General features: G+C 41.2%; 2 protein-coding genes across 3 annotated transcripts; both read left to right on the forward strand.

The window, feature by feature from the left end:
* The first annotated feature begins 689 nt into the window (after nucleotides 1-689).
* qng1 (Q-nucleotide N-glycosylase 1) lies at nucleotides 690-8,115 on the forward strand. The gene is made up of 7 exons (XM_086030963.1): nucleotides 690-798; nucleotides 1,124-1,314; nucleotides 2,487-2,637; nucleotides 3,199-3,311; nucleotides 4,714-4,857; nucleotides 7,428-7,623; nucleotides 7,694-8,115. Exons 2-7 carry the CDS (start codon nucleotides 1,129-1,131, stop codon nucleotides 7,921-7,923), a joined length of 1,020 nt encoding a protein of 339 aa, XP_085887089.1. The 5' UTR covers nucleotides 690-798; nucleotides 1,124-1,128; the 3' UTR covers nucleotides 7,924-8,115.
* An 871-nt stretch (nucleotides 8,116-8,986) lies between these two features.
* On the forward strand, nucleotides 8,987-23,482 carry LOC147147037 (kinesin-like protein KIF27). 2 transcript variants are annotated; one of them, XM_086032047.1, is made up of 16 exons: nucleotides 8,987-9,661; nucleotides 11,030-11,227; nucleotides 12,085-12,968; nucleotides 13,970-14,101; nucleotides 14,179-14,337; nucleotides 14,504-14,670; nucleotides 15,618-15,706; nucleotides 15,791-15,928; nucleotides 16,059-16,270; nucleotides 17,632-17,679; nucleotides 17,757-17,927; nucleotides 19,208-19,384; nucleotides 19,866-20,060; nucleotides 21,236-21,434; nucleotides 21,977-22,453; nucleotides 23,316-23,482. In XM_086032047.1, exons 1-15 carry the CDS (start codon nucleotides 9,364-9,366, stop codon nucleotides 22,450-22,452), a joined length of 3,543 nt encoding a protein of 1,180 aa, XP_085888173.1. In that variant the 5' UTR covers nucleotides 8,987-9,363; the 3' UTR covers nucleotide 22,453; nucleotides 23,316-23,482. The 2 variants fall into 2 exon arrangements, with proteins under 2 accessions (XP_085888173.1, XP_085888172.1); XM_086032046.1 differs by having other exon boundaries at nucleotides 21,977-23,482.
* The last annotated feature ends 731 nt before the right edge of the window (nucleotides 23,483-24,213 follow it).

Genomic DNA, 24,213 nt, shown 5'->3' on the forward strand with positions numbered 1-24,213 from the left:
ATAAATGATGCTAGCCTTAACTTCACATTTAGTTGCACACCCTTAGAAGGCAATCACTCAAAGATTTGTTTTGAGGCTTAATGCAGATGTAATGTGACAGAGACCACGCTTTTTGACACTTAACCATACATTTCTCTCTCAAATGCCCAGATACAGTAGTTTGGAGAGTTCACTGCACCATAAAGACACCTCGCGATAGATGTAGCAAAGCAGCCTACTAAACCACAGTGACTACTTGTCACTCTTGAAATGTGAAGTCTGATTACGATCTGTTAATTTGCGGACACTTAGTTTTAACATGTCCTTAATGGTCTATTCATTTTCTCGAATTTTAACATGTCCTCAAAGGTCTATTCATTTTCTCGGAGTACAATCTTTTTTTCCGGGGCAAGTTTGTTTTGTAAAATGATTCTGGTTAACTTTAATACGAAAGCAATGTCAATCATTGGATAAGGACATTTGTATGTATTAATTTTGTTAGTTTATTTTCAGTGGCCTTTGTTTTTTTTCTTCTTTATTTTCATCAACAGAGAGGTAATGACAATTTTGTTCACGTGTGCAAGGCTTTTTAATTTTTTTATTTTTATTTTTTATCTCTCATCATGGACGTAACGAGTCCAAAGGTACGTTCGCCCCGCTGTTAAATAGTAACAAACGACGCTATTTCCGTTTCGTTTGCGTCTGCCGACTGCTTCGTGATTGGCTGAGAGTCGACAACGGAGGCGTGATTGGCCGGAATCCTTTCAAACAGGAAGTGACAGTACGAGTCGGTGACAGTCAACAGTCCTAATTTCATTGGTAAGTTTTATTAACAAATAAATTAGACATGATGTCGTAACACAAACGTCAATAAGTATACCAACATTGTAGTGTTTAAACTTAACTAAATACGAATTCCCAATTGAAACGCTGTCACTAGAGTTGAGTGATTGCCGTACCTAGTGCTAAATTATTTATGTGACGAATCCTCAGAAATTTATATGTAGACAATTAAACTTATTAGTGCTAAATTATGTGATAAATCCTCAGAAAGATGTAGACAAATGTTAGCAAACACCTTCTTAATGTGAATTACTCAGGGAGCTCACTGATCGACGTCTTGTTTACATGATCTGTTTCTCAGCCTTCATGGAGCCTCCCCTATTCCCTCGAGAGTCCGGCAAGTTTGTAGCAGAGCAGAGTCAAGATGTGTCTGTGGAGGAAGAAGGCGTGCTGAATGTGGCACAGATGCTCTACGCTCTGCGGGCTAGTGATGAACTGAGCGCCAGTGGCTGGAAGAAGGCCAACCCCCTAGCCCCTGCGCCCACTTCTGACCAGGGGAGTCAGCATCATATTAAATAACATCCAATGCTGAAACAAAAAAAGTGACCTTTAAACTCTAAAATTCAAAATACACAGTTGTAGACTACTACCATGTATCCCATGGGGACATGCAGCATGTTTTTTTATTGTCAGATTGGGCCCTTGTGAATTGAATTGACTTGATTTTAGAAATCTGAATCGTTACCCAGCCCTAAAGCTATAGCTGTGCCCCCGCCCCTGAATGCAAGTTGTAAAGTCTTAATTATTCCATGAACCAGTAGCTGGCTGGCTCCCAAGCAGGCAGACAGCAGAATACTATTAGAGCATTCATCAATTAAATAAAAAAATATATATATTTTATTTGATTTATTATTATTATTTTATTTTTTTGCTCAAATCAAAAATGTTGTACTTCCACTATTGTTCATTTTCTTTTGTATTGAGTTACTGCAGGTTGATTTCTATTTGGTTTTCAGGGCAAGATGTATCACCGGGAGTCATGTGATTTTGAGTTTTTATGTGGGGACCAAATGCTATTTGTTGCTGCCTCAGTCAGCGCACGTTGCTTGCCACATCAAAAAAAAAAAAAAAAATTGGCCAATGCATAATTTTTAAAAATATCCTCCCGCCCCAGAATCCAAATGATCAAGTCCCGTCATTGTCGGGTGATCTCTTTTAACAAGCGCTTGCTAGCCAGCAAGCAAACAGTCCAAACCATTAACCCTTTCATGCATAGTGGTCACTACAGTGGACAACTATTTGAAAGTTGCCTATATTAATTAATCTAAATTTTTAAAAATATTTTTAACCCTTACATGCATTAATTATGATTTAATGTTATTATTTAAAATATAAATATATTTTTTCGATTAATTAATATAGGCGAAAGCAACTTTTAAATAGCTGTCCACTGTAGTGACCACTTTGCATGAAAGCGTTAAAAAAAATAAAAATAAAATAACGGTCATTTGAGTCTTGATTTGAAGCGTTCCCCATCAGAAAATTTTAAAAATGTACTGGTCTGTTCTGTTTTGTTCAGTTCCACTGGAAGATTTTGTTTACGGCTTCGCAATTTAGGCCTTCAGCTCCCTGTTGCTGCCTCGCTCTTGTCAGCGTACACGCTGCTAATAGAAACTTGCCTCCCCAAGTCTAGTATTTGGCTTATTGTATCGGTTCCAACCCTGCAGGCCTTCAACTGGGTGTTTGTGGTTGACACCATGAACTTCTCCTTCTGGCCCGATGAGGAAACGCGGCAGTGCGAGGTGACCTTCCGAGGGACCACACACACGGGCTACATGACCTTGTGTGCTGCCATCACCAGAGCCATGGAGGAAGGTGAGATGGTGTGTTCATATGACCGCCTTTTTTGATGCATGAAGAAACACCTCATAGTAGGTCTATGCCCTTCAAGTAAAAGCAGTTTTTTATTTTCCACAAAAATCAGATTTATAATTTGAATCCATTTGTTTTCCCCCAATTGGCTTTTAGAAAAAATGACATTCAAAACAATTTTGAACTACGGAAGCTGCTTAAAAAAAAAAAAAAATGTCCTCACATATTTGAATTAATCAATGAAATGTATTCATCACCAAGCCCTATCGCACAATATGTAAACACTCCTTGTTTTTGTCCACATGCTGTGCATCCGCCACTTCCAATTATTGAGAGCGTGCCCTTTACTTGAACTTGAACCGCTTGGGGAATTGCTCGTAATGTCGTGTGCATCATTTGCAATTAGTCTCTGACAATTTATCAGTGATGTCTCATATGGTACGCTGCTCCCCGTGAATCACATAAATGATGTTCTTTGAGCTATTTAGCGGAAATGACTTCTATTCCTGTTGCTCGAACCTCATACCCGAGTGTCCCTTTACCTGACTTCTCTTGCCTCCTCAGGGGTGCCCATTACCGACCCCAAATTTTTCTCCCAGATATCCATGGAGGAGCTGGCGCACATCCTTCGATCTGACAACGAAACGCCCATGCCCATGCTTCAGGAGCGACACCAGGTTCCAAAATGATCATCTTTATATTTTTTTAATCTTTTTTTTTTAATCTTACATGCTTGACTGTCACAAAAGTGTCAAAAGAAGTGAACCGCTGTGAAATGTTATCTTGAGCATTGGTTCAGACCTTCAGGCACAACACAATGCACATTGGAACCTCTTAAAATTAAATACAATTCTTTTTCAATTTCATTTGTTGGCATTTTGTAAAAGAATCCCAAATAATGTAAATATAAATAATTGATAGAAGATCGTGTAAATATAAATCATCTGTTCTGGGGTCAAAATGTGGCCATAAAAGCTTCGTTAACTGCGCATGCCAAGCTAATGTTTTCACAACATAATTGACAATGCCGGTCAACCTCTTGAGTAAACATGTTTATGTATAAAAAAAAAAAAATCCAGTTATAAAAGTATGAAAAAAATGTAAAAGCATTACCCTCGTTACAAACCTTCAGTACAACAGGATACACAAAGCAACTTCTAAGAAACATTTTAGAAAAAGCCACAGGAAATAACCCACATCTGTTTGAGACAATCAGTACTTTTTATTACTGGTACATCAACACTTTGTACTGACCTGTAATTGTTAAAATAAAAAAATAAAAAAAGTCTCATAGGAAATGATGGTATAGTCCGTTCCAGGTTGAAATTGTCGCCATCCAAAACCTAACTATCAGGCAAATTACATTTTACCATTCTTAAATGGAATGCAATGAATTCATTTCGAGACGTAAACAATAAAATACACGGTCTTAATTTGAGTAAATTGTAGCGAAGATCTAACGCAAAGCTGAGTCGTATACTCTGCAATTTTCGAAGTGTAAAAAGAAGTCGACAACTGTAAATCAAAGTAAGATACAACAATTCCCGTCTACATAAGCCTAACTTTCACAACAAGTGACGACGTATGCTGACTCCGGCGATGTCGTCGCCGAGCCGTAACGCCATCATAGGAAATCACTTGCGCACATGTTAGTACATCATAGTGTATCATAGCATTCCTCTAGCGTGAGCGATGACATGGAAGCAATCTGATTGGTAAGCGCTTTGATCGATTAGCGACATCATTGCCTATTCTGTGCTTGATGTCGCCTTTCGATGTCTTGCTAAAAAAAGGTTATGTTACCCTTAGTGCCAATGCTACTCTGCGACTTAAATGCTAATTATAGGGCTGCGCATTGCATTAGCATAGCATTGGCCACTTTTTTTGTTTTTTTTTGTTTTAACTCAGTTACAACGGCGATAGTGTAGGTTCGCCGTTTGTCTTGGTAAAGTTATCTCTTCCACCATTACAGAGGTAAGATACTACCTCGTTTAAATGAGGATGATGTCGCAATCTGGTTAACAGGTTGTCATAACAAAGGCAACCGAGCTCATTTACACGCCGAGTCTGTCTTTCAAGGTGCTGACCGAAGGCGGCCGTGTGCTGTTGCAACATGGCGGAAGCTTCCAGAGCTTCGTCAGCCAGGCGGAGAACGACGCCCGCAAGATGGTGGAGCTCATCGTGGAGAAGATTCCCTCCTACCGAGACGAAGCTGTTTACCAGGTGTGAAAGTTTTACGCGATGGTAGGCCCGCACGGACTAGTGATCAACATGTCTGCATCACGGTTCTGAGGTTCTGGGTTCTGGTTTGCATGTTCTCCCCGTTCTCACGTGGATGTCCTCTGGTTACTCCCATCTTTATCCCATTGCATTTAAAAAAAGGAACTATTTTTAAGGATTAAATGTAAATTAATTTATTTTAAATGTTAAATAATACTGAACTGTACTAAACTCTGAGAATCACCGGTTTAGACCAGGGGTCGGCATCCCGCGGCTCTTTCATCCTTATGTTGCGGCTCTGAGTGGCTTGGGAAAATCAATTATAAATGTCCGATTGAAGTGTATTGTCACGTCTGCTCGCTCCTCCCACTCGCACACCCCGCCAATCCAGCGTGTCGCGTGATGCATTCGGGAACCTCGGAAACAACACAACTTCCCAAAACACAAACTGTCACCACAACACAGATTACCCAATTCGAAAGGGTATGTAATTTGTCTCAAAAACGTGTGTCATGTCTTCTGAGTAAGTCAACGTTTTTAACTTCTTTCTTCAGACTTTTTGCAATTTCGGTGATCAGCATTCGCCTTCATCAGAGACGTTTGACAGCACGGGAAACAGCCAGCATGCGTGGCTGGCTGCCTTCTGACACGCCAGCTGCCAGCGACACCAAAACTGCACAATATCTGAACAAAGTATTTTATTTGTGTGTGTTCGTTTGTTTAAGTGTAGTTGTAAATTGTAAGATTATTGTGACCTCGAAATATTAAAATGAAATATAGTCACTGTCAGTCGAAAATCTCGGATGTCCAAATAGGGTCAAATTCATTTTTAGCAAATCGATTCTAATGGTTGTAATTTTTATGCAATTCTAGCCAATTTAAAGCGGTGAAAATAGCAAATGCTCAAATAAAGCACGATTTCACGGCCAGAAGTGTGTGCAACACAATCACGTGTTCTCCGTCTGTTGAATGCGTCCTTTTTTAAATTTTTTATTTATTTTTATTTTTTTAAAGACAATAACGAGCGAGTGAAAATAGTATATTATATATATATATATATGGCTGTAAATGTATGCATGCTATGATGAATGAGCTGATCATTCAGCATGTTCAAGTGAAGAAACGTTATTGCGAGCGCTCCATCTGCTGGCCACATTTTGTTGCGTCACAGCCGTATTCCAAAATGGTTCAGATTCATTTCCCCTTTTAAAATTCCAAGCATAATGACACAGTGAAACTTTTTTGGGGTGGGAGGGAGTGTTATATTTATTTAAAATGTCTACTTTACACCAAATTATCTGGAGTAGATTTATTTTTTGGGCGTCTTCATCATCATCACCATCATCCTTGTCATCACGTGTGACATCAGCAGATCTAAAGGATTTGTTCCTCAAGTGTGTTTTGCGTTTTGTTTGGCTTTTTTTTATGTTGTTTTTATGTACCAAGTTAACCAAATCCAGTATAGAAAGGATTCCCTTTACTTTTTTCTACATTTTGTTATGCTACACTGGTATTCTAAAATTTATTAAATTCATTGTCCACCATAAAATTCTACACATGATGAGGAAGTGAAAATGATGGTTGCTGAATTTTTAAAAATGTATTAATTTTATTAGAAATGTCAAGTTTACACAAAACTTCTTTGAAAAGCTAGTCTGCATAAATCACACAAAAAACGGTCGTCATCATGCAAAATAGTAGCAAATCTGGGAGACTTTATCTCAGTCAGCAAGATTAACTCCACATGTGTGTCTTGCTTCTTCTTCGCGTTGTTTGTGTTTCATGTGTGTGATGCCTCGAGAAGGGTACGGGTGACAATTAAGACAGTATAGCAAGCGTTTTCATTCAAGCCCCTTCGCTTATTCCACATTTTGCTAGATTATAGCCATGTTACAAAGTTGATCAATTGAATCTTTTTCCTTAAGATTCTACATGTAATGACAAAGTGAAAACACTGCTGTATTAGGAGCAGAATTTTCTGGAAAATCTTTCTTTGGCTAAAGTCAAACAAAATATGGACTTTAAAACGTCATTACCATATGAGAGGTCAGCAAATGTGTAAGACTTAAAGATTGAAATCCACACATTTTGACTCATGTTGTGACGTTACAGCCATATTCCACAGTTGATTAAATCAGTGATTCTCAAACAAACAAAATAATTGACTCTCCAATTGCCACCATCATGACCAACATTAAAATACTGTCGCATAGAAGGCCTAATGGTTCATTACAAACAAGACAGAGGTTGTATTCCCTGTAAAGTATACTGTATTTAATATTTCTGAAAACCACTAACAGCAAGCGCCGTTTAAATGTGAATAGTACATAAATGTACTTCATGATTAAATTCAAATGTCTTGCACAAAAAAGTTAAACATCGTACCAAACACAATTCCTACACACAACATCCATTTGTATTGTAATATTACACTAAGATAAATGCAACTGAACAGTACTTAATCCCTGATTCTTTCGCATAACATTAAGAAGAACTTCTTTTTTTAAGAAATGAATTTGAATTAAACACTTTGCATTGCCGCCTCTGAGAAAATGTCTTTTGCTGCATTTAAGGGGAGGAGGATCTCTCTGTACAAGAGGGCTCAGATCCTGGTGGCAGATTTCTGGGCCGTCGCGGCGGCCAGAGCCCAGACAGACATCGTCAACATAGACTGGCTCACCATGTTCGCTGACTACCGGGTCCCACAGGCGCTCGTCTTCCTGGGCGCGCTGCGATACTCGGACGCTCTGATGCGCGCGCTCAAGAGTGGTACGTGGCAACGTTAGGTTCTCCTGCACTTCTGCTGACATCCATCCAATGTCTAAATGTCTGCCTTCAGGCGAGCTGTTGCATTCAGGTGACCGCAGGGAGGTGGAGATCCGGGCGTGCTCCGTTTGGGCAGTGGAGCGCATTAAGGCCCGCCTGGACGAGCTGGCGCGGGAACAGGGCGCCGACAGCAGTGGCATCAATTCAGTGCTCATCGACTTCTACTTGTGGCCGTACGCCAAGCAGCACCACCGAGAGATGGCCCACATTCCCATACACCACACGCGATGTGTTTACTATTGACAAGATAGACGCCGCTCGTGTCCGGGACCAGGCCGACTGCCTGCGTGAACAAAGTACATTATTTCAATAGTCCTTTTTCTTGTTAGTCACACAGGCGATACAAAAAGTTTACACACCCCTGTCCAAATGCCATTTTTTTGTGATGTAAAAGAATGACGTCAAGATAAAATGATTTCATATTTCTCATATATAGATCTTTCAATGTGCAAAATTAACCCATCTTCACACAATTCTAAGAAAATATCTTTCTTTTAATTAGGGTTATTGGGCTTCCAAGATGACATTTCAGGATGAACCTGAAAGGCGCTATAACGTTTACAGGCAAACTTCATTTGACCTCACGTCATTGCAGTTGGATGGACCCACAAATTTTGTGGTTTAATTAGAATAGTAACTCTCCTCTTGATCATGCTGTTCACATTTTGAAATCATGAAAGCAAGACGACAGCTAACAATTGATCAACAGCACCTCGCCATTGCGAGACTTCTAACGGGATATTCTCAGGCTCAGAGGGAAGTGGCTACAAAGCTAAATGTCAGTGTATTCAACAGTAAGACTGGAAGAGTCACAGAAAGGCATAGAAACATACGATCCTTGGAAATGTAACGGTTGCTTCATGGAAAACTCAGTTTTGGTTTAAATGTATCTTTTGTGACATCTTGTTTCCGTGGGTTTCAGAACATTTTCTACATACTGTGCATACTTTTTATTGAATTTTTTCCAAATTATTTTTTGGCTCCCTGGCTTGAATTTCCATCCATTATCCAAACTGCTTATACATTGGTTTATCATAAGTTTTTTTTTTTTAATCATAATGAACTAAGATAATCTTTATTAGTCCCATAATGGAGAACTTTGCAAAATACAAAAATGATAACAGTTAAAGTGAAATACGAGTTTAGGCTTGTGGAAAGGGACCAACTAGCACAGATCAAAACGTTGTTTTGTTAGGGTGGATGCAAGTTTTGAAACTTCCATATGAGGGCGCTGTTTAATTTCTAATGTCTTCAAGTCGCTCCATCGCGGTGACTCTTGAAGCACATTCTTTGACCCCAGCGGCGGTTTCCATGCCTACCGAGCAGCCTCAACGGACGCTCAAATGTCAACAATAACAACTTTGCGATCAACTCTCCCGACGACCTTAGAATCGAGTGAATTGAATAAATTCGATGTGCTGTAGATACGGAAAAGATCATGAAAGAGAAACAATTGGAGAATCAGATTAAGCCGAGAACGTGTCCATGACGCTTGTTGCTTTTGACAGTCGCAGGTTTTGCCTTTATGGTCCTGCGGGGCTCACTTTAATCTTTTAAAAAGGCCGCACAGCTAGAAAGGGTCGTTATGTAGGGATCTGCTTTCGTACAAATGTTTAATCATTTAAAAACAAAAACGGATTACTTCTCGTTTGGTTTTGGTGGGGGTTCCAAATAGATTACGCCATGACCGAGGTTCGCATTCGCGTAGCGGTTCGGTTGCGTCCCCTCCTACCCAGGGAGCTCCTGCACGCCCACCAGGAATGTCTGCGTGTGGTTCCCGGCGCCCAGCAAGTTATCCTCGGCTCCGACCAGCTTTTCTCCTTCGACCACGCCTTCGGGCCGAGCGCCAGCCAAGGTGAAGTGTACGAGTCATGCGTGCGGCCGCTGACCAGATGCCTCCTGGACGGAATCAACGCCACCGTCTTCTGCTACGGGCAGACCGGCTCCGGGAAGACCTACACGCTTGGTGGTAACAAAATGGGTGAGAAACGGAACCTTATGTGTTGATTGTAGAGTTAAAAGTGAACGGGCCGAGCTTGTTCTTCACCTTGTAAGAAACACGTGGCACCACAACCTCTGCAAACAAATGCAGTAACTGATGCAAACTAAACTGAATTCATTCAAATAAGGAAATCCCACTAAGAATGTACAAAAACGAAATAGACTAAAGGGAGATGGCTCTTTCTACTATTTTGGTTCAATTAAACAAAAAGTAGTACAATATGAATAATTAATTTGGGTACCAATAATGAGTCAATGAATGATTTTATTAGGGAGGAATATCCATCCCTTTTCTTGCGCTTTTCTGGGATCAGGATACGGGGACAGCAGCTTGAGCGGGGAAGCCTAGACTTCCCTCTCCCAAGCCAATTAGTACAGCTCTTCAGTTGAGCTCTTCCTGTGACACAGTCCCTTCAACATGCTCATGTTCTGGGTCATCCCTTGGGAGGAACTCCCAGTGGCTCGGAACACCTCACCAAGTCCAGGTGGCATCCTAACTACTACCTATGCGAGCCACCAGCTCTGGTTCGTCTCAATGCGAAGGAAGAGCGACTCTACTCTGAGCCCCTCCCAGGTGACCAAGCTTCTCACCCCATCCCTGATCTTGTCCCATTCTTCCCTCACCCATGAACAAGACCCAAAGATACTTGAACATCTACACTTGGGGCAGGATCTCATACGCAACCTGGAGAGGGCACTTCCAGCCTTTTCTGACTGAAGTACTATGGTCTCAGATTTGGAGGTTTTGATTCTCAGCCCGACCACTTCACGCTGAGCTGTGAACCGCTTGAATGAGAGTTGAATTTTTTTCAAAGCCGTCCGGAAGTCATTCTCCGTAGCGTCATGGAACTCCTCCCGCACCTGAGTTATTGCCTGAGCCACCACCAGAGCTGCATTCGGCTTGGCCTGCCGCTGCCTCCAAAGTGCCCGAGCCCAAAAAAGGACCAGGCCTCCTTCTTCTTTCAACTTGACGGAATCCCTCAATGTCCACCAAACGGGTTCGAGGATTAGCGCCGCGACAGGCACTGACCACAGCTTCGGTGGGCTGCTCAAATAATGGCGCCGCGTAACATGATCCACTCTGAGTCAATGTCCTGGGGTGGGATGCGGCATTCCTCCCAGTCATGACCATTCAAGTGTCACTGTCCAAATGTCCCTGGAGTGTCCCTCCAAGGACTCCAAAAAGGTGTGAACTCTGAACTGCTGTTTGGTGTATAAGCACAAACAACAGTCGGGGACGTGTCCCACCACCAAAAGCAAATTTATTAAATAACTAACCGCAAACTCAATAAAATGATGTTTTGCTGCAAGACTTGGTTCATTGCAAACTATGGCCACCATCTTACAGATGCAGAAGGAGGTATCATCTCATGCTTGGCCAAGGACGTGTTCTCGCTGCTCGACAAGAGGCAACACTGCGACGGCGTGGAAGTCGCCATGCGAGTGTCGTATTTGGAGCTGTACAAGGAGGAGCTGCGTGACCTGCTGGAGCTTGGCACCTCCCACAAAGACCTTCAGATCAGAGATGACTTTCGGGGAAACACAGGTGAGATGAAAACCTCTTGACTTAAAAAAATATATATATTTTTATGAAAATAATAATACTATATAATAATAATAATAATAATAATAATAATAATAATAATTCTCATGATTTTTCAAAAGAACATGATGGTCTCAAAAATAATCTATATGAAAATATAGCTACCATTTTTTCCTCAATAAATATAGATTTATACCTTAAAAATAAGACTTCTGAAAAAGATGTAACTCTTGAATATTATATAACAGTGTAATAATATTGCATATTATATATGTAACAATTTTTTCAATTAAATGACTTTCGTGAAATTTTTAGAACTTTCAACTCTCGAATATGCATGCGATTTCCTCTAGTATTTTACTTTTTTTTGAAAATGTATGACATTCTATGTTTTGTTTTGTTTTTTTTCAAAACAACCAACTTCCTTTCTCTGAAATATCCAATTTGTCGTGAAATTAGTCTGCTTCTTTTGAAAATAGTTTACTTTTTCATGCAAATTACAAATAGAAAAACAGAAAATTCTAGAAAAAAAAAAAAAGAAATATAAAACTAAAGCATGTAATGTGTTTTTTTAAATCATTCAGTTTTTTTATATAAAAAACAATTTTTAATGATTTTTTTTCTTATAAGATCACAACATTTTTCTTGATTTTGAAATCTTACACTTAAATAATATGTCTTCAAGTGTTGATTATTATGATATTTAATAAAAAATGTAATAATTGTATATGGGCTTTGAAGATTTGACATTTTAGGCCATGTGTTGCTAACCAAAACAGCAGTGCCTAAACAGTCTCAGATGAATTAATCATTAAAGTAGATCTATGGTGACGTGCATGTGTGTGTGTGTGTGTGCGCAGTGGTTGTGGGCGCCAAGGAAGTGGAGGTCTCCTCTTGCGAGGAGCTCCTCAACGTCTTGGAGGTGGGCAACGCGTTGCGCCAAACTGGTGCCACCCGCATGAACGAGCACTCAAGCCGCTCGCACACCGTCCTCACGCTGTGGCTCCGCCAGAGAGCCCCCGCCGAGCCCGACAGGCCCGAGCGCCTCTCCAAGTTCTGCGTGGTGGACTTGGCCGGCTCGGAGCGCGTCGGCAAGACGGGTAACACAGGTGTCCGCTTCGAGGAGTCGGTGCACATCAACACGGGCCTGCTGGCGCTGGGCAACGTCATACGGGCCTTGGCCCATTCCGGGCGACAACGCAGCGCCTACATTCCATATCGCCACGCCAAGATCACCCGGCTCCTGCGGGACTCGTTGGGGGGTAACGCCTGCACCCTCATGGTGGCGTGCGTCAGCCCATCTCACCATAGTTTTGCCGAGAGCTTGAGCGTGCTCAAGTTTGCGTCCAAGTCTCGCCGCATTCGCCACCATGCCGAGTTGGCAACGCCCGAACAAGACTCTGAGGAGACTTTTACCACCATGCTGACCTCTGATGACCCGCCTAATAATGACAACCAGCCTCTAAGGCGGTCAGGAAGTGATTCCACGTCAGAACAGGAAGTGACCCACAGAGACGCGTCTCCCTATTCGTCGCTGGTGCAGCAGGCGGCTGATCTCTTAGCGGAGGTCTGCGGACCGGACCCTCAAAATGACGCCTTGACACGCAGAGTGCATGAGTGGCAGAAGAGGGCGAAGGCCGTCAGCCAATCACGTGGCAGCGATGACCTCAGCTGGTCAGATGAGAGAGACTCACCCCATCTGGTCACCATCGTACAGCTCAGACATGACCTCAAGAAATGTCAGGTGAGGAAAATGCAACGGTGGATGCTGTTGCACTCCAGTGCTCTAGGTGGCAGTAATACTCATAACAAAGAGGAGTGCAGCTGCAACGCTAACGTTTTTTTCACTATAGCTTCATCTGTTGAATCTGCTGTATGCAGCATCCAACCAACCAACCAAAACTTACCAAAAAAATGAACTAACTAGCCACAACACCCAAAATGACATCCTTCCAATCAACTATAACATACAACCAGAACATCAATCAAGCAAACATAACATTTAACAACCAAACATGAACAATGTTCAAGCAATCCACCAAAACATCCCAAAGCAGGTGTCACCACAGTGGTGCCACCAGGTTGCACCCAAGGACCACTTGAGTAGCCTGCGGACCTAAAAAAAAAAAAAAAAAAGCTTTTTGCTATCATTTTTACTGTAAATCACACTTGAATTGGTGTAAATGTATAATGAATATATTTTTAAAAAATGTATCGCTCAAAAGTCGGCATTGTAGCGCATGACCAAATTGTAGCGTTCATGGAGAAAAGCTAACGTGGGTGATGACGGTGAAGAGATGGTTTCCTACCAAATAATTTGATCAAATTTGTTACTTAAGAAGCACTTAACAAAGTGGTGGTCCTTTGCAATAATAAGTAGCTCTCAGTTTCCAAAAAAAGGTGGCGACTCCTTCGCCAAAGTAATATCCACCTAACAACATCCGACAAACCACAACATCAACCACAATAGCTAACTAAAAACACTCATATCATCTAATCATAACATTGAACCATAGCAACAATTCAACCATTCAAACCATGCAAACAACCAAGGAACCCTCATATCAACTGACCAAAACACCCCAAAATAACATTCATCCAAACACTGAAACACCCAACCATAACATCCATCAACTATCACTTCTAAACGAGCAACCAACCAGAACATCCAACCATAAAACCACCCCACCAACCAACCATAATATCCAGCTAACACCATCAAGTCATGCAATCCTTTCCTTTCAGGAGTCTCTGGAGACGGAGGCCGAACTCGTGGCACAAAAAGATGCCAAACTGCAACAAGTGCAAAAAGAAGTACAGGAACTCTTACAGAAGCAAAATGTCCTCCTGCAGACCTTCTGCGAAGAGAAGGCACAGGTGAGCCCACTCGCCACGTGTGTATCATCCTCGATCATCACTAACACTTGACGTGGAATGCTCTGAATGTTGTCAAGACGGAGCGACTGGTGGACCAGCAGATTCTCATCGACCGCCTTCGCTGCGACCTGATGGCCATGCGGGGTCCGACACCAGCGACCTCCTGCAGGGCTCACCACAGACCACACAGTGCCAGCTTGATACGACCCAGCTGCGGACACATGCTCATCAGTAAGGTAGGGTGGCAGGACTTTTAACCTTTAGCGTTAGCATTAGCTCATGTCACCGGATGTTTACGGACACCAATTTTCCAATAGGAAATGATGGACATTGAAATAATACTGTCCTAAAAACATTAAAAGAAGATAACCAATGTAGTGATGATTGTATGTTTACGCGTAGATCCGTCCCGGTCCGCCTGCCGAGTCGCTGGAGAGGCTGATGGCAACTTTTAAGATGAGCAACCAGCGTCTGCAGAGCGTGGAGGAGGTGAAGGATTTCTGTCCTCTGCTGAAGCAAACGTCAGAGGGACAAGGTCATGAGAAAGACAACTTTGTTAGTGGACTCGGGTAAGAAAATACTTCAAACATTTGATGGCCATCTTGGTGTGAAGCTGCTGTTTTTTTTTTCTAGCGGTGCTACAAAATCAAACTGCTCGTAAAGCATTTGTCAAATTGCTACTCAATTTGAAGGCTGATCCAAAGGATCTCAATAGGGTTTTTACCCTTAATTTCCATAGCAGCTAAAGTGTCAGTGATATCTATATTATGACCTTCAAGGGAAGTTAACCCAAACATATTTTTTTCACGAATATGTTCTATGCAGGCCCACTAGCTGAAACAAAGCATTCTGATTAATATTGCGTTTGTGTAATATGAGAAATCCAGCCGATTTTAGCCATCTCCAGGAGTGGGGGGGCCGCCATTTTGTTACTTCTGTCGACTGAAAATGACTTCACAGTTACTCAGTTAAATGACCAATTACAGCTCACCTGTTTTCTGAAGCTGAGCCATGATCGGTCATTACCTGAGAGCTGCGCAACTGCGATGTCATTTTCAGTCAACAGAAGTGACAAAATGGCCGCCGCCTGAGATGGTTAAAAGCGTTTGCATTTTGCTGCTTAACTCATATTCCACAAACACAATATTAATCAGAATGCCTTTTCTCAACTAGCGGGCCTGCATAGAACATATTCTGGGAAAAAAATATGTTTGGGTTGACTTCCCTGAAGTTAAAATAGTACAGTGTAATACTACCACAGTGATCAGATTGTTTTCTCAGAGGATATAGCAAACACATGTAGCTTAGATTTCATCAATACATGTGGGCGGCAAAGATGACTTTTCGCTGTTGAGGACCAAATGATTCTCATACTCACATCTCACCCTAAATTTTATTTCCAGCCCGCAGCCATTCTAATACTCCTAGTGTCAAAAATGGTCGCTTCAGAATTTTCCTTCAAGTTCTACACTTTTTCGCATCCTAATATTGTGATGTTGCATCCCTCATGCTTCAGCTGGACCAGCAGGCAGAAGAAATCGGCCCTGAAAGAAAAGAGCTTTGGGCTGGACCAACCATCAAAGCGAACGACTCAGCAGGCCACTTGTACCGCATCACTTTTTAAAATCGACAGTATTATAGCCCCTTATATTCTAATGCAATTGTTTTTATATGTACTTATTCTCTCAGGGACCAAGCGACAAGCCGCCGAGCACCGTCGCATGAAGGACCCGAGGCCGAGAGCCAGTCTAATTCAGAGGAGGATCCAGATGTTGTCAGCAAACATGAGCTTGAAAGACGAACTTGTCAAAGAGATGGAAAAAACCGGTGTGTACATAAATCATTGATTTGTATTAGATCAAATCACCTCGAGGCGATTTATTTGTAAAGGTGATGAGTTTGAAATTGTGCTGCAGCACAGTGATATGGAATGACCGAATTTCGTCTGGCCTAACAGAGAAAGAAACGCTGGCGGCAGTCCGACGCGATGCGGGCGACCGCAGAGAGGACGGCGCGCTGGTGTGGCTGTCGGAGCAGAGCCGACAGGCCCGCTTGGCGCTGCGTCACAGCCTGCAGCGCATGGACCACCAGAGGGCGCAACTGCAGCGGAGCCTCAGGCGGCCCAGCCCGGAGAGCAGCGACAACTCTGCCGAGTCGGAGCCTGACGGGGTTAGTGTGGATTCTACGAGCGGCTGCGACACAAACACGGCACCAAATCAGAAGTCATCATCAGGTTTGCTGTTGCTGCAAGCAACTGGTAGAATTATTTTATTAAAGCGATTCACAATAATACAATCAGGACAAAACTTTGAAAGAAAAGTAGTGGGAAAAAAAAAGAACAATACATTTGATGAGAGATATTTAATGAATCTAAACTTGATACTTTATTAGGGTGTAATAAAAAACGATTTGAAACCCAAAAACAAATGTTTGATTTAAAAGATGTTAGTGTATGGAATCAAACCGAATCGAATCATTAGGAACAAGTTCGTTAATATGTACGTACTGTAAAATGACAACAAGAAACTCATTGCATCACACTCTCTCAAACTGAGCCGTACCACATTATTCCACTTGAAAATCAAACTGTCCTTGAATCGTGGAGCACCCCATACATCGAGATATGTGCGGAATCATATATATGGATTAGGATCTGACCCTCCTAATCCATATATATGTAAATAGGCCTTGAATTCATATATATGTCAAAATGTCTTGGCATGCCCTATTTGATATTCTAATTTTGTATATTCGTAGACAGTTTCACATCAAAGATTGAATTTTAAAAAATCATTAGAATTTTAAAACAATTGACAACTATTTTCAGCTGAGACAAACAGGAGAACTGAAAGTTAAAAAAAAAAAATATATAAAATCCAATTATTTAGTTGGACCATATTAACCATAAATACTCGAGATACGGAAGCGTTAGTAGTGCCTCTCATAATTTAAAATCAATTTCTTGATTTTTGCCCTGCATCCCAGACCGAATCAAACAATTAACAATTTTGGTTCCAATGTTTTAGCCTGTGGACCAGGCGGAAACAAGAAAATGATGAATGAAAAAAAATCTAAAAAATATATTCTAAAATCTTAATTTGTTTTAGAAATACAGTCAACCCCTGCTGTGTGCGGGTAATAGGGACCAAGCCCGACTGCAAGTAGTGAAAATCAGCAAATAGTTGACACTTTTTGAAATTTAAACACAAATAAAAAGGGCTGGTAAAAAAAATGCAAATGAGTGGATGACTAGGCTGAAAAAAAAACACAAGTAGGGGCTTTTGCAAAAAAAAAGTCCTCATAAACCTGAACAAGAAGAATGAAAAATACTCTCCAAATGATTCTGTAGCACAGCAGCTAGTTCTTAGCATTCATGCAATCATATTTTCATTATGAATGTTTCTTTCTGCCATAGTTTTAATTGTTATTTTTGACCCATGTGAACTTATTCGTAGGAATAAATACAAATAAATAAGTGATGGCCTACTAATGATGTTAATGGCAGATATGTGTGTGTTTTTGTTTTGCAGGTGGACGGTGTTCTAGAAAGCAGAAATAAACTGTGGCCAAAGGACACGGTAAGATGATTTCATTACAGCCATTTCGCACACACACGACTTTCTTTTAGCTAGCGCTCCCCCTGTGGCGACTGCAGGCGTGCGAGCCTTGTTGGCTGGATGAGGCCGAGGAGCTGGAGCTGCAGAGGAGAGCCACGCAGCAGGAGCTGGACCAGGAGTTGAGCAAGAGCGAGGAGGTGCGCCGGCGCAGGGACGCCTGTCTGCAGCGCAGGAACGCGCTGGAGACGGAGAGGCTGCGCGCCAGTCAGGTAAGTTGTCTCTAGTTACTTTGCGTGAAACTCTACAAACATGTGCTGTGGTTGAGTTTGGTGGTTATGCTTCTTTTTATACTTGTGTAGTTGTGGTGACGTCACCGCTGTCTAAAAAAAAAGCATCTAAAAATGTTACGACATAAAGTATTATATCTATAAATATAAACATTTTAAGCAAGTTAGCGCTAGCTCCAGTTTTGCTAGCATCTTATTCCACAGCTAAATGCTGATACGTTTTTACTTTGACTTCTGGGCTCCAATGATTGACCCGAGTCTGCTGACCTCAGAAGCCTACTGGGTTTACGTTCCATCAGCGTTTCTTCAATGTATTCAGGACCTAAGCCATTCAGTGATTTATAGACAAGTAGCATCATTTTTTAAGCTATTGTACAGCTAACTGGGAGACAGTGTAAAGCCTTTTGGACTGAAGTCATATGTTCTCAACTCTTTGTTCTGGTCAGAACGTGCGCTGCAGTGGAATGTAGCAAAACTCAGTTTACCGATTTAAAAACAATATCACAAAAACTACAGGATTGCTTTTTTTATTTGAACTACTTAACAAGGTTAAAAATGTTTAAATGTTGCTCAGCGACAGCTGCACCTACCAAAGAACCTAAACAGTCCCTCAGAAGCATATTTGGAATTAAACGACCAATCACGGCTGACCTGTTTTCTGAATCTGAGCCGTGATTGGTCGTTGTGAGCAGTTGTGATGTTATTTTCAGTCGACAGAAGACAAAATGGCCGCCCCCTTCGATGGCTAAAAACGAGTGCATTTTGCCGCTTAACTTATATTGCACAAACGCAAAATTAATCAGAATGCCGTGTTTCAACTAGTGGGCCTGCTGGGAACATATTCTAGAAAAAAACAAGTTTAGGTTGACCTCCAATTTAAATATGTCACAGACTTTCTCAAATAGCGGCTGTATCTCTGATGGACGCCATTTACGTCATCCACTTAAAGCAAAAACGCACACGCACACAATTACAGAGTTGAAACGACCTAGCTCATCTGAAATGTGTTGCTAACCAAAACAGCGGAACCAAGGCATGCAAACAGTCTCTCAGATGAATTAAACACTTTAAATGAGTTGCGTGATACGAAACATAATCTTGGGTTATGCGGAGACTTTGACATGCGGTCTCTCCACGATGTCTTCATTAATGCTTATCTTCCATTCTTGCCCGTTCCTCTGCATTTCTCCATACCCGTCCCTTTCTACTTTGCTGTCATACATTGCAACGTGCCGGCAGTATCGTGTCGTGTGATTCGACAGGTTTTGAGTCAGGACCTGCTGCGCGTGTCAATGCGATTGGAAACGCTGGAGGAGAAGACGGCGAGTAGGTCGAAGCAGGCGTCCATGACGGAGCTGGAGAAAGAGAAAGAGATTGTGAGAAAGAAGAGAGACTGCCTGGATTCGCAGCTCAAGGACAGTGCGGCGCTCACTGTGGAGGTCAGTGTGGTGGAGGTCATGGCGGGGGTGTCCAAACTATTCCCTTTGTGGGCTCTCGACGGAAAATGGATTTCCATGCTAGCATTAACCGGTTGCCTTTAGCTATGTGCTATTTACATTTAGCATCTGCTTGCTAAAATTAGAATTGAATTCAGCAGTCACACCTGGTCCCATGCCTCGGTCTGTGCGTATCATCACACTTCACTCACATAACATTCCTAAATGTCGTACAAGTGTAAAAAGAAGTTAACGATTTAAAACTACTCAAATGAAACGTATCTACTCATGTATCGTAGTGGGCACAGCTTGTTAGCCATTTCCATACTAGCCATGATTTCTGGTCCATGTCAGCTCCATTTCTTATTCTAGTTATCATTCCCTCTGCTATCCTTGCTAACCTGCTGTGGCGGCATCACACACAAAAAATAAGCCAAAGAAAATACAAAAGACATTTGTTCATGGCTTTTTTTTCGTTGTCAAGGAGGAGCAGTTGGAAGAAGCCGTGCAGGTCCTGGAAGCGGAGCTGGAATTCAAGCGGCGATCCATCCAGGAGAAGCAGGAGAAAGCGCGTAGCTCGGCGCCACGCAACAGCGCGCGTGTCTCCGACGTCACCGGCAAGCTGAGGGAACTCTCGCAATCTCGAGCTTCCGAGCTGCTCGTCAAATACTTCAGCAAAGTAAGAGCGCACAGTTCAGTACATCATATTACAGCTTATACGCTAATGAGATCCGGTACAAAACGTGTCTGTTGCTTTTCAAAGATTGCAATGCTCAGTTTTGATAGACGTCATCAGAGGTGTGATTTAATGAGGTTTATTGTTGTTGTTGTTTTTTTTGAAATGTAAACTCTTATTGGATCGTGTAAACGCACACTGTTTTAGCCCTCAAGTACAGTGACATAAAAGGACCAAAACCCAACTATTGAAAAAAAATCTAACATAAATATACTGTTCAAATAAAACAAAAAAATAAAAACAGTAAGTATAACCATTTTAAGATGCAATATTTAATGTTTAAAAAAAAAGTTATATACTTTATAGCAAAAGTGAACACAATGAAATTCCTATGTAGTATTTCTATTTTATTTTTTTATTTGTATGACAATAGAGGGAATTAAAGCATTAATTTAAAATGTTTAATATTTCATCCTTTATCTTTTTAAATTGTTTTAAATTTTCATTGTTTTTTGCAAAGCAATTTATTTAAGTTTTTACATTTGTAGTTTACAATGACTACCAATTAAAATATCTATTTTTAAATTTTATTCTTTCAAACGTTTTGATTTTTAAAATTTTTATTTGATTACATTTCATTATTTTACATTTTTATTTCATTTTTTGAATGTCATTTTAATTTGAATTTTACCCTAGACAACATTTTTATTCCATTTTTAAAGTTTTTTTTTTCAAAAATGTAAATCTTACGAACCCTTTTTTAACATTTGAAATCTTATACATTATGTTTACAGATGAATATATTTCAAAATGTTTTTTATTTAATTCTTTCAGATCATTATTTCATTTTTCATTCAAATTAATACATTTATTACCTTACCCTTCTTTTTTAAAACATTTTTAATTGTTACTTCTATTTATTTTTCACTTTTTTTTTTTACGTATAGCTCTGTCCTCATGCATTTAGTCACCTTGTTTATTTAGGTTTTCTTCCCCCCCTTTTTTTCGGGTTGTTTCAGCTACATTGGAGGGTCAAAATATTAGAAACAGCTCACTGTATGATGCAGTGCAGTTGTTCACGACCAATAATAAAGATCGCCCAATGGATACGTCTCCGTTGACAGTGTCAACCCAAAGTGAGCCTGATCAATTTAGTGTTTTTCCTACTTGGCCACCAGGTGGTGGACCTTCGCCAAACGCAAGCATGTTTGCGATTGTACTGCGAGGAGCTGGAAATTTACTGCACCGAGCAAGAGGAAGCGCGCGCGGAGCTGGAGGCCGCCGTGCACAACTTGGCTTGGGACGCCGACCGCAGGCTTACCCAGCAGCAGCAGGAACACCACAGGAACATCCGCTTCCTCATCAGCAAACTCAAAGGTCAACACACACGCACACACATGTGCACGCACGCGCTCACGCACAAACGATGACATAAACAATTGCTTCCAGTGTCCTGTGGCCATCATAAACATTTTATTAACTGAGAGAATGAGGGCAAGAGTGAGCTTACTCCATGGCTGCAATTAAAACAATTTGAGAGGTTTCATTCGTAAATATGTTAACGGCGAGCATCAAACCCTCGGAATCATCGTAAAATAGGGAGCAAAAATCGGCCTATAATTGATCGCCATTGAAATGTATTGGGGAGGGGGGGAAATTCTTCTAAAACTGCTGATACAAAGATTCAGTAAGCATTTTTCATGGGTGAGCGGGGGTTTGTAGGGACTATGCGGGTGTCCGCTGTATTATTTTTAAATCATTACGATGGGTGGCATAGCTTAGAAGAAGGCAGACGAACGATCGGGTGTGCCAGCGGAATGAGCTCGGCTGTGAAATTACCGATATGGGGTCTAAGCCTCTCTCGTACAACTATTAAGCTGTGGCACTTTGTTTTTGTTCGGATTTCCTCCCACTTTTAGAGGGGACTTCGTCGGGAGAAGCTCAGGAGGCCACCAAGGAGCGTCTGCAGAACCTGGAGAAGGAGTTGTTCTTCTACAAGCACTGCAGTCGCAAGCTGAGGAAGCAACTCAAAGAGTCCCAGTGCGCTGACCAGAGCGCCCCCGCCGAGGACGCTTCCACGGAACTGAGCGGGTCTAAAGACGGCAAAAGATTCTCGCGCCAGCAGAGCCCATCGTCATCCTCATCATCGGCCGACAACGCCAAGATGCCCGCCGAGCACCAGATAGGCGCCATAGCCCGTTGCCACGGTTACAGCGAGCGCCGGCCGCCTCCCTCCCACACGACGCGGGCCGCCGTTGGGCCGCGTCGCAGGAAGCTGAGGGAGCTGGCAGGGCCGGCGCGGGACTCGGTGGTGGACACCGGCATCGAGATGCTGTCGGACGACTCGCTGGAAGTGTCCACCGGCAGCGAAACGCCCGATTTTGTGGCAATGTGAGGTCAGTGGGCCTTGACTAATGTTTTGACAATTGTATTTTGTTAGATCAACAACTAAACATTGTATTAAGGTCATGTCAGAAGTAAAAGTTCATTTTCCGTCATTTTATTTGTCATACTAAAATATTTTGTTTTAGTTAAAAACAATTTAAAAAAAAAACCACATTCAACATTAGGTGTATTAGTTAGTTGTATTCTTGAGAGAAATAAAATCTTATTTGACTTTTTAAGATGTAATTCGAGGGGAAAAAAAACATTTAGTTTTTTTTACTTGCGGTATTATGAGGAAAACATGTATGTCATTTTTGTTGTGATATTACAAGAAACGTAATTTCAAATGCAATATGAGGCAAAAATAATAATTGTGTAATGCAGCTTTGGTTTGAAAAATTGCAGTTCACAATTAAAATGTGATTAAAAAAAACTATTTATAAGCAAACTTGCACTATTTCTTAGTTCCCCCCTCGTAATATTGCAATTTTTTTTTTACTTTTACAAAAATACCCATTATTACTGGTTCATTTTGTTTTCCTAATATTACAAATACAGTATCATTCCTGACACGACTTTAAACTAACAAAATTCGATTACATTTGGAATGCTCACTTGAAATTGTCAAGCTTACTTAGCCAACAACATGGATGGGAACTTTCTTCCAAAATGCCGTAAATGTACATTTATATCATGACACAGGAAACTTCCCTTGTATTGTTTAGTTGTATGAGTGTTTGCAATTATTATAATTACTCTTAGGAGTACAGACTTTGTACGATTAGATTGATTGCTGTGTAATTATTTTGTGTTTCAACATTTACATGAAAAGATATGTACCATTGATCTATTGATTGTATACTTGTCCCACAGGTCCGCAGAACGTTCTCGAACCCTATTCCTTTGGACATAAGGGCATTATTTTCCTATATCGTAGCATTTTAAAACATGATCCTACATAATCGTGTTAAATAGCGGCCTTCCGTTCTGATAATTGATGCCATGCCTCAATGATCTTAATAAATCTCACCTGAACTGAAGCATCTTTTTTTTATTTGTCACACCCTGGAAAAAATACTTGTTTTTGATTTCGGAAAAAAGTAGATGCATGGCACACTGCAGATGAGTAGATTAAGACCCCAACTACAATTTATTTTATTGTGGGGAAAAATAAACACCTTACCACTAATAGATGTCTGGTACTCTCTGCAATTAAGGAAGCAAACCCCCCCCCCGGTCTTTAAATACGGTAATTTGTGGAACACAAATACCTTTCAATAGCCACCTGGTCTGCAGTTGAAGAAATTAAAGCTCGCAAACACTATTTAAATCATTTGATTGGAGAAGGAAAAAAGAAAATAAACACCTTATGCCTAATAGTTATCTACAATTGACTAAATGACCATCCCAGCTGTTATTTGAATTATTTGAATATGGGGGAAAAAAAACACCTTACCCTTAAAAACACCTGGTACTCTCTTCAGTTGAGGAGACACACACACGGGTCACTATTTTGGATGTACATTTTTTTTTTAACTGTGTGGGAATTTGAATAGCCCTAATTAGCCCTAATTGAGACCTGACATTACCCGCACTTGAGTAATTGCACTAAAGAGACACGTGGTGTTCTTTGCAATTGAGTAAATAACCCCCCTCAGCCACTTTAATTATTTGAATGTGTGAAAAATGAACACCTTACTCCTACATAACACCGGGTACTCTCTGCAGTTTGAGGAAATAAATGTGCTCAGCCAATTTTTAATTGTATAAT

Source organism: Filicampus tigris, chromosome 5 (assembly GCF_054856515.1).
Source record: "Filicampus tigris isolate MCC_2025a chromosome 5, RoL_Ftig_1.0, whole genome shotgun sequence".
In the NCBI taxonomy this organism is placed as follows: Eukaryota; Metazoa; Chordata; class Actinopteri; order Syngnathiformes; family Syngnathidae; genus Filicampus; species Filicampus tigris.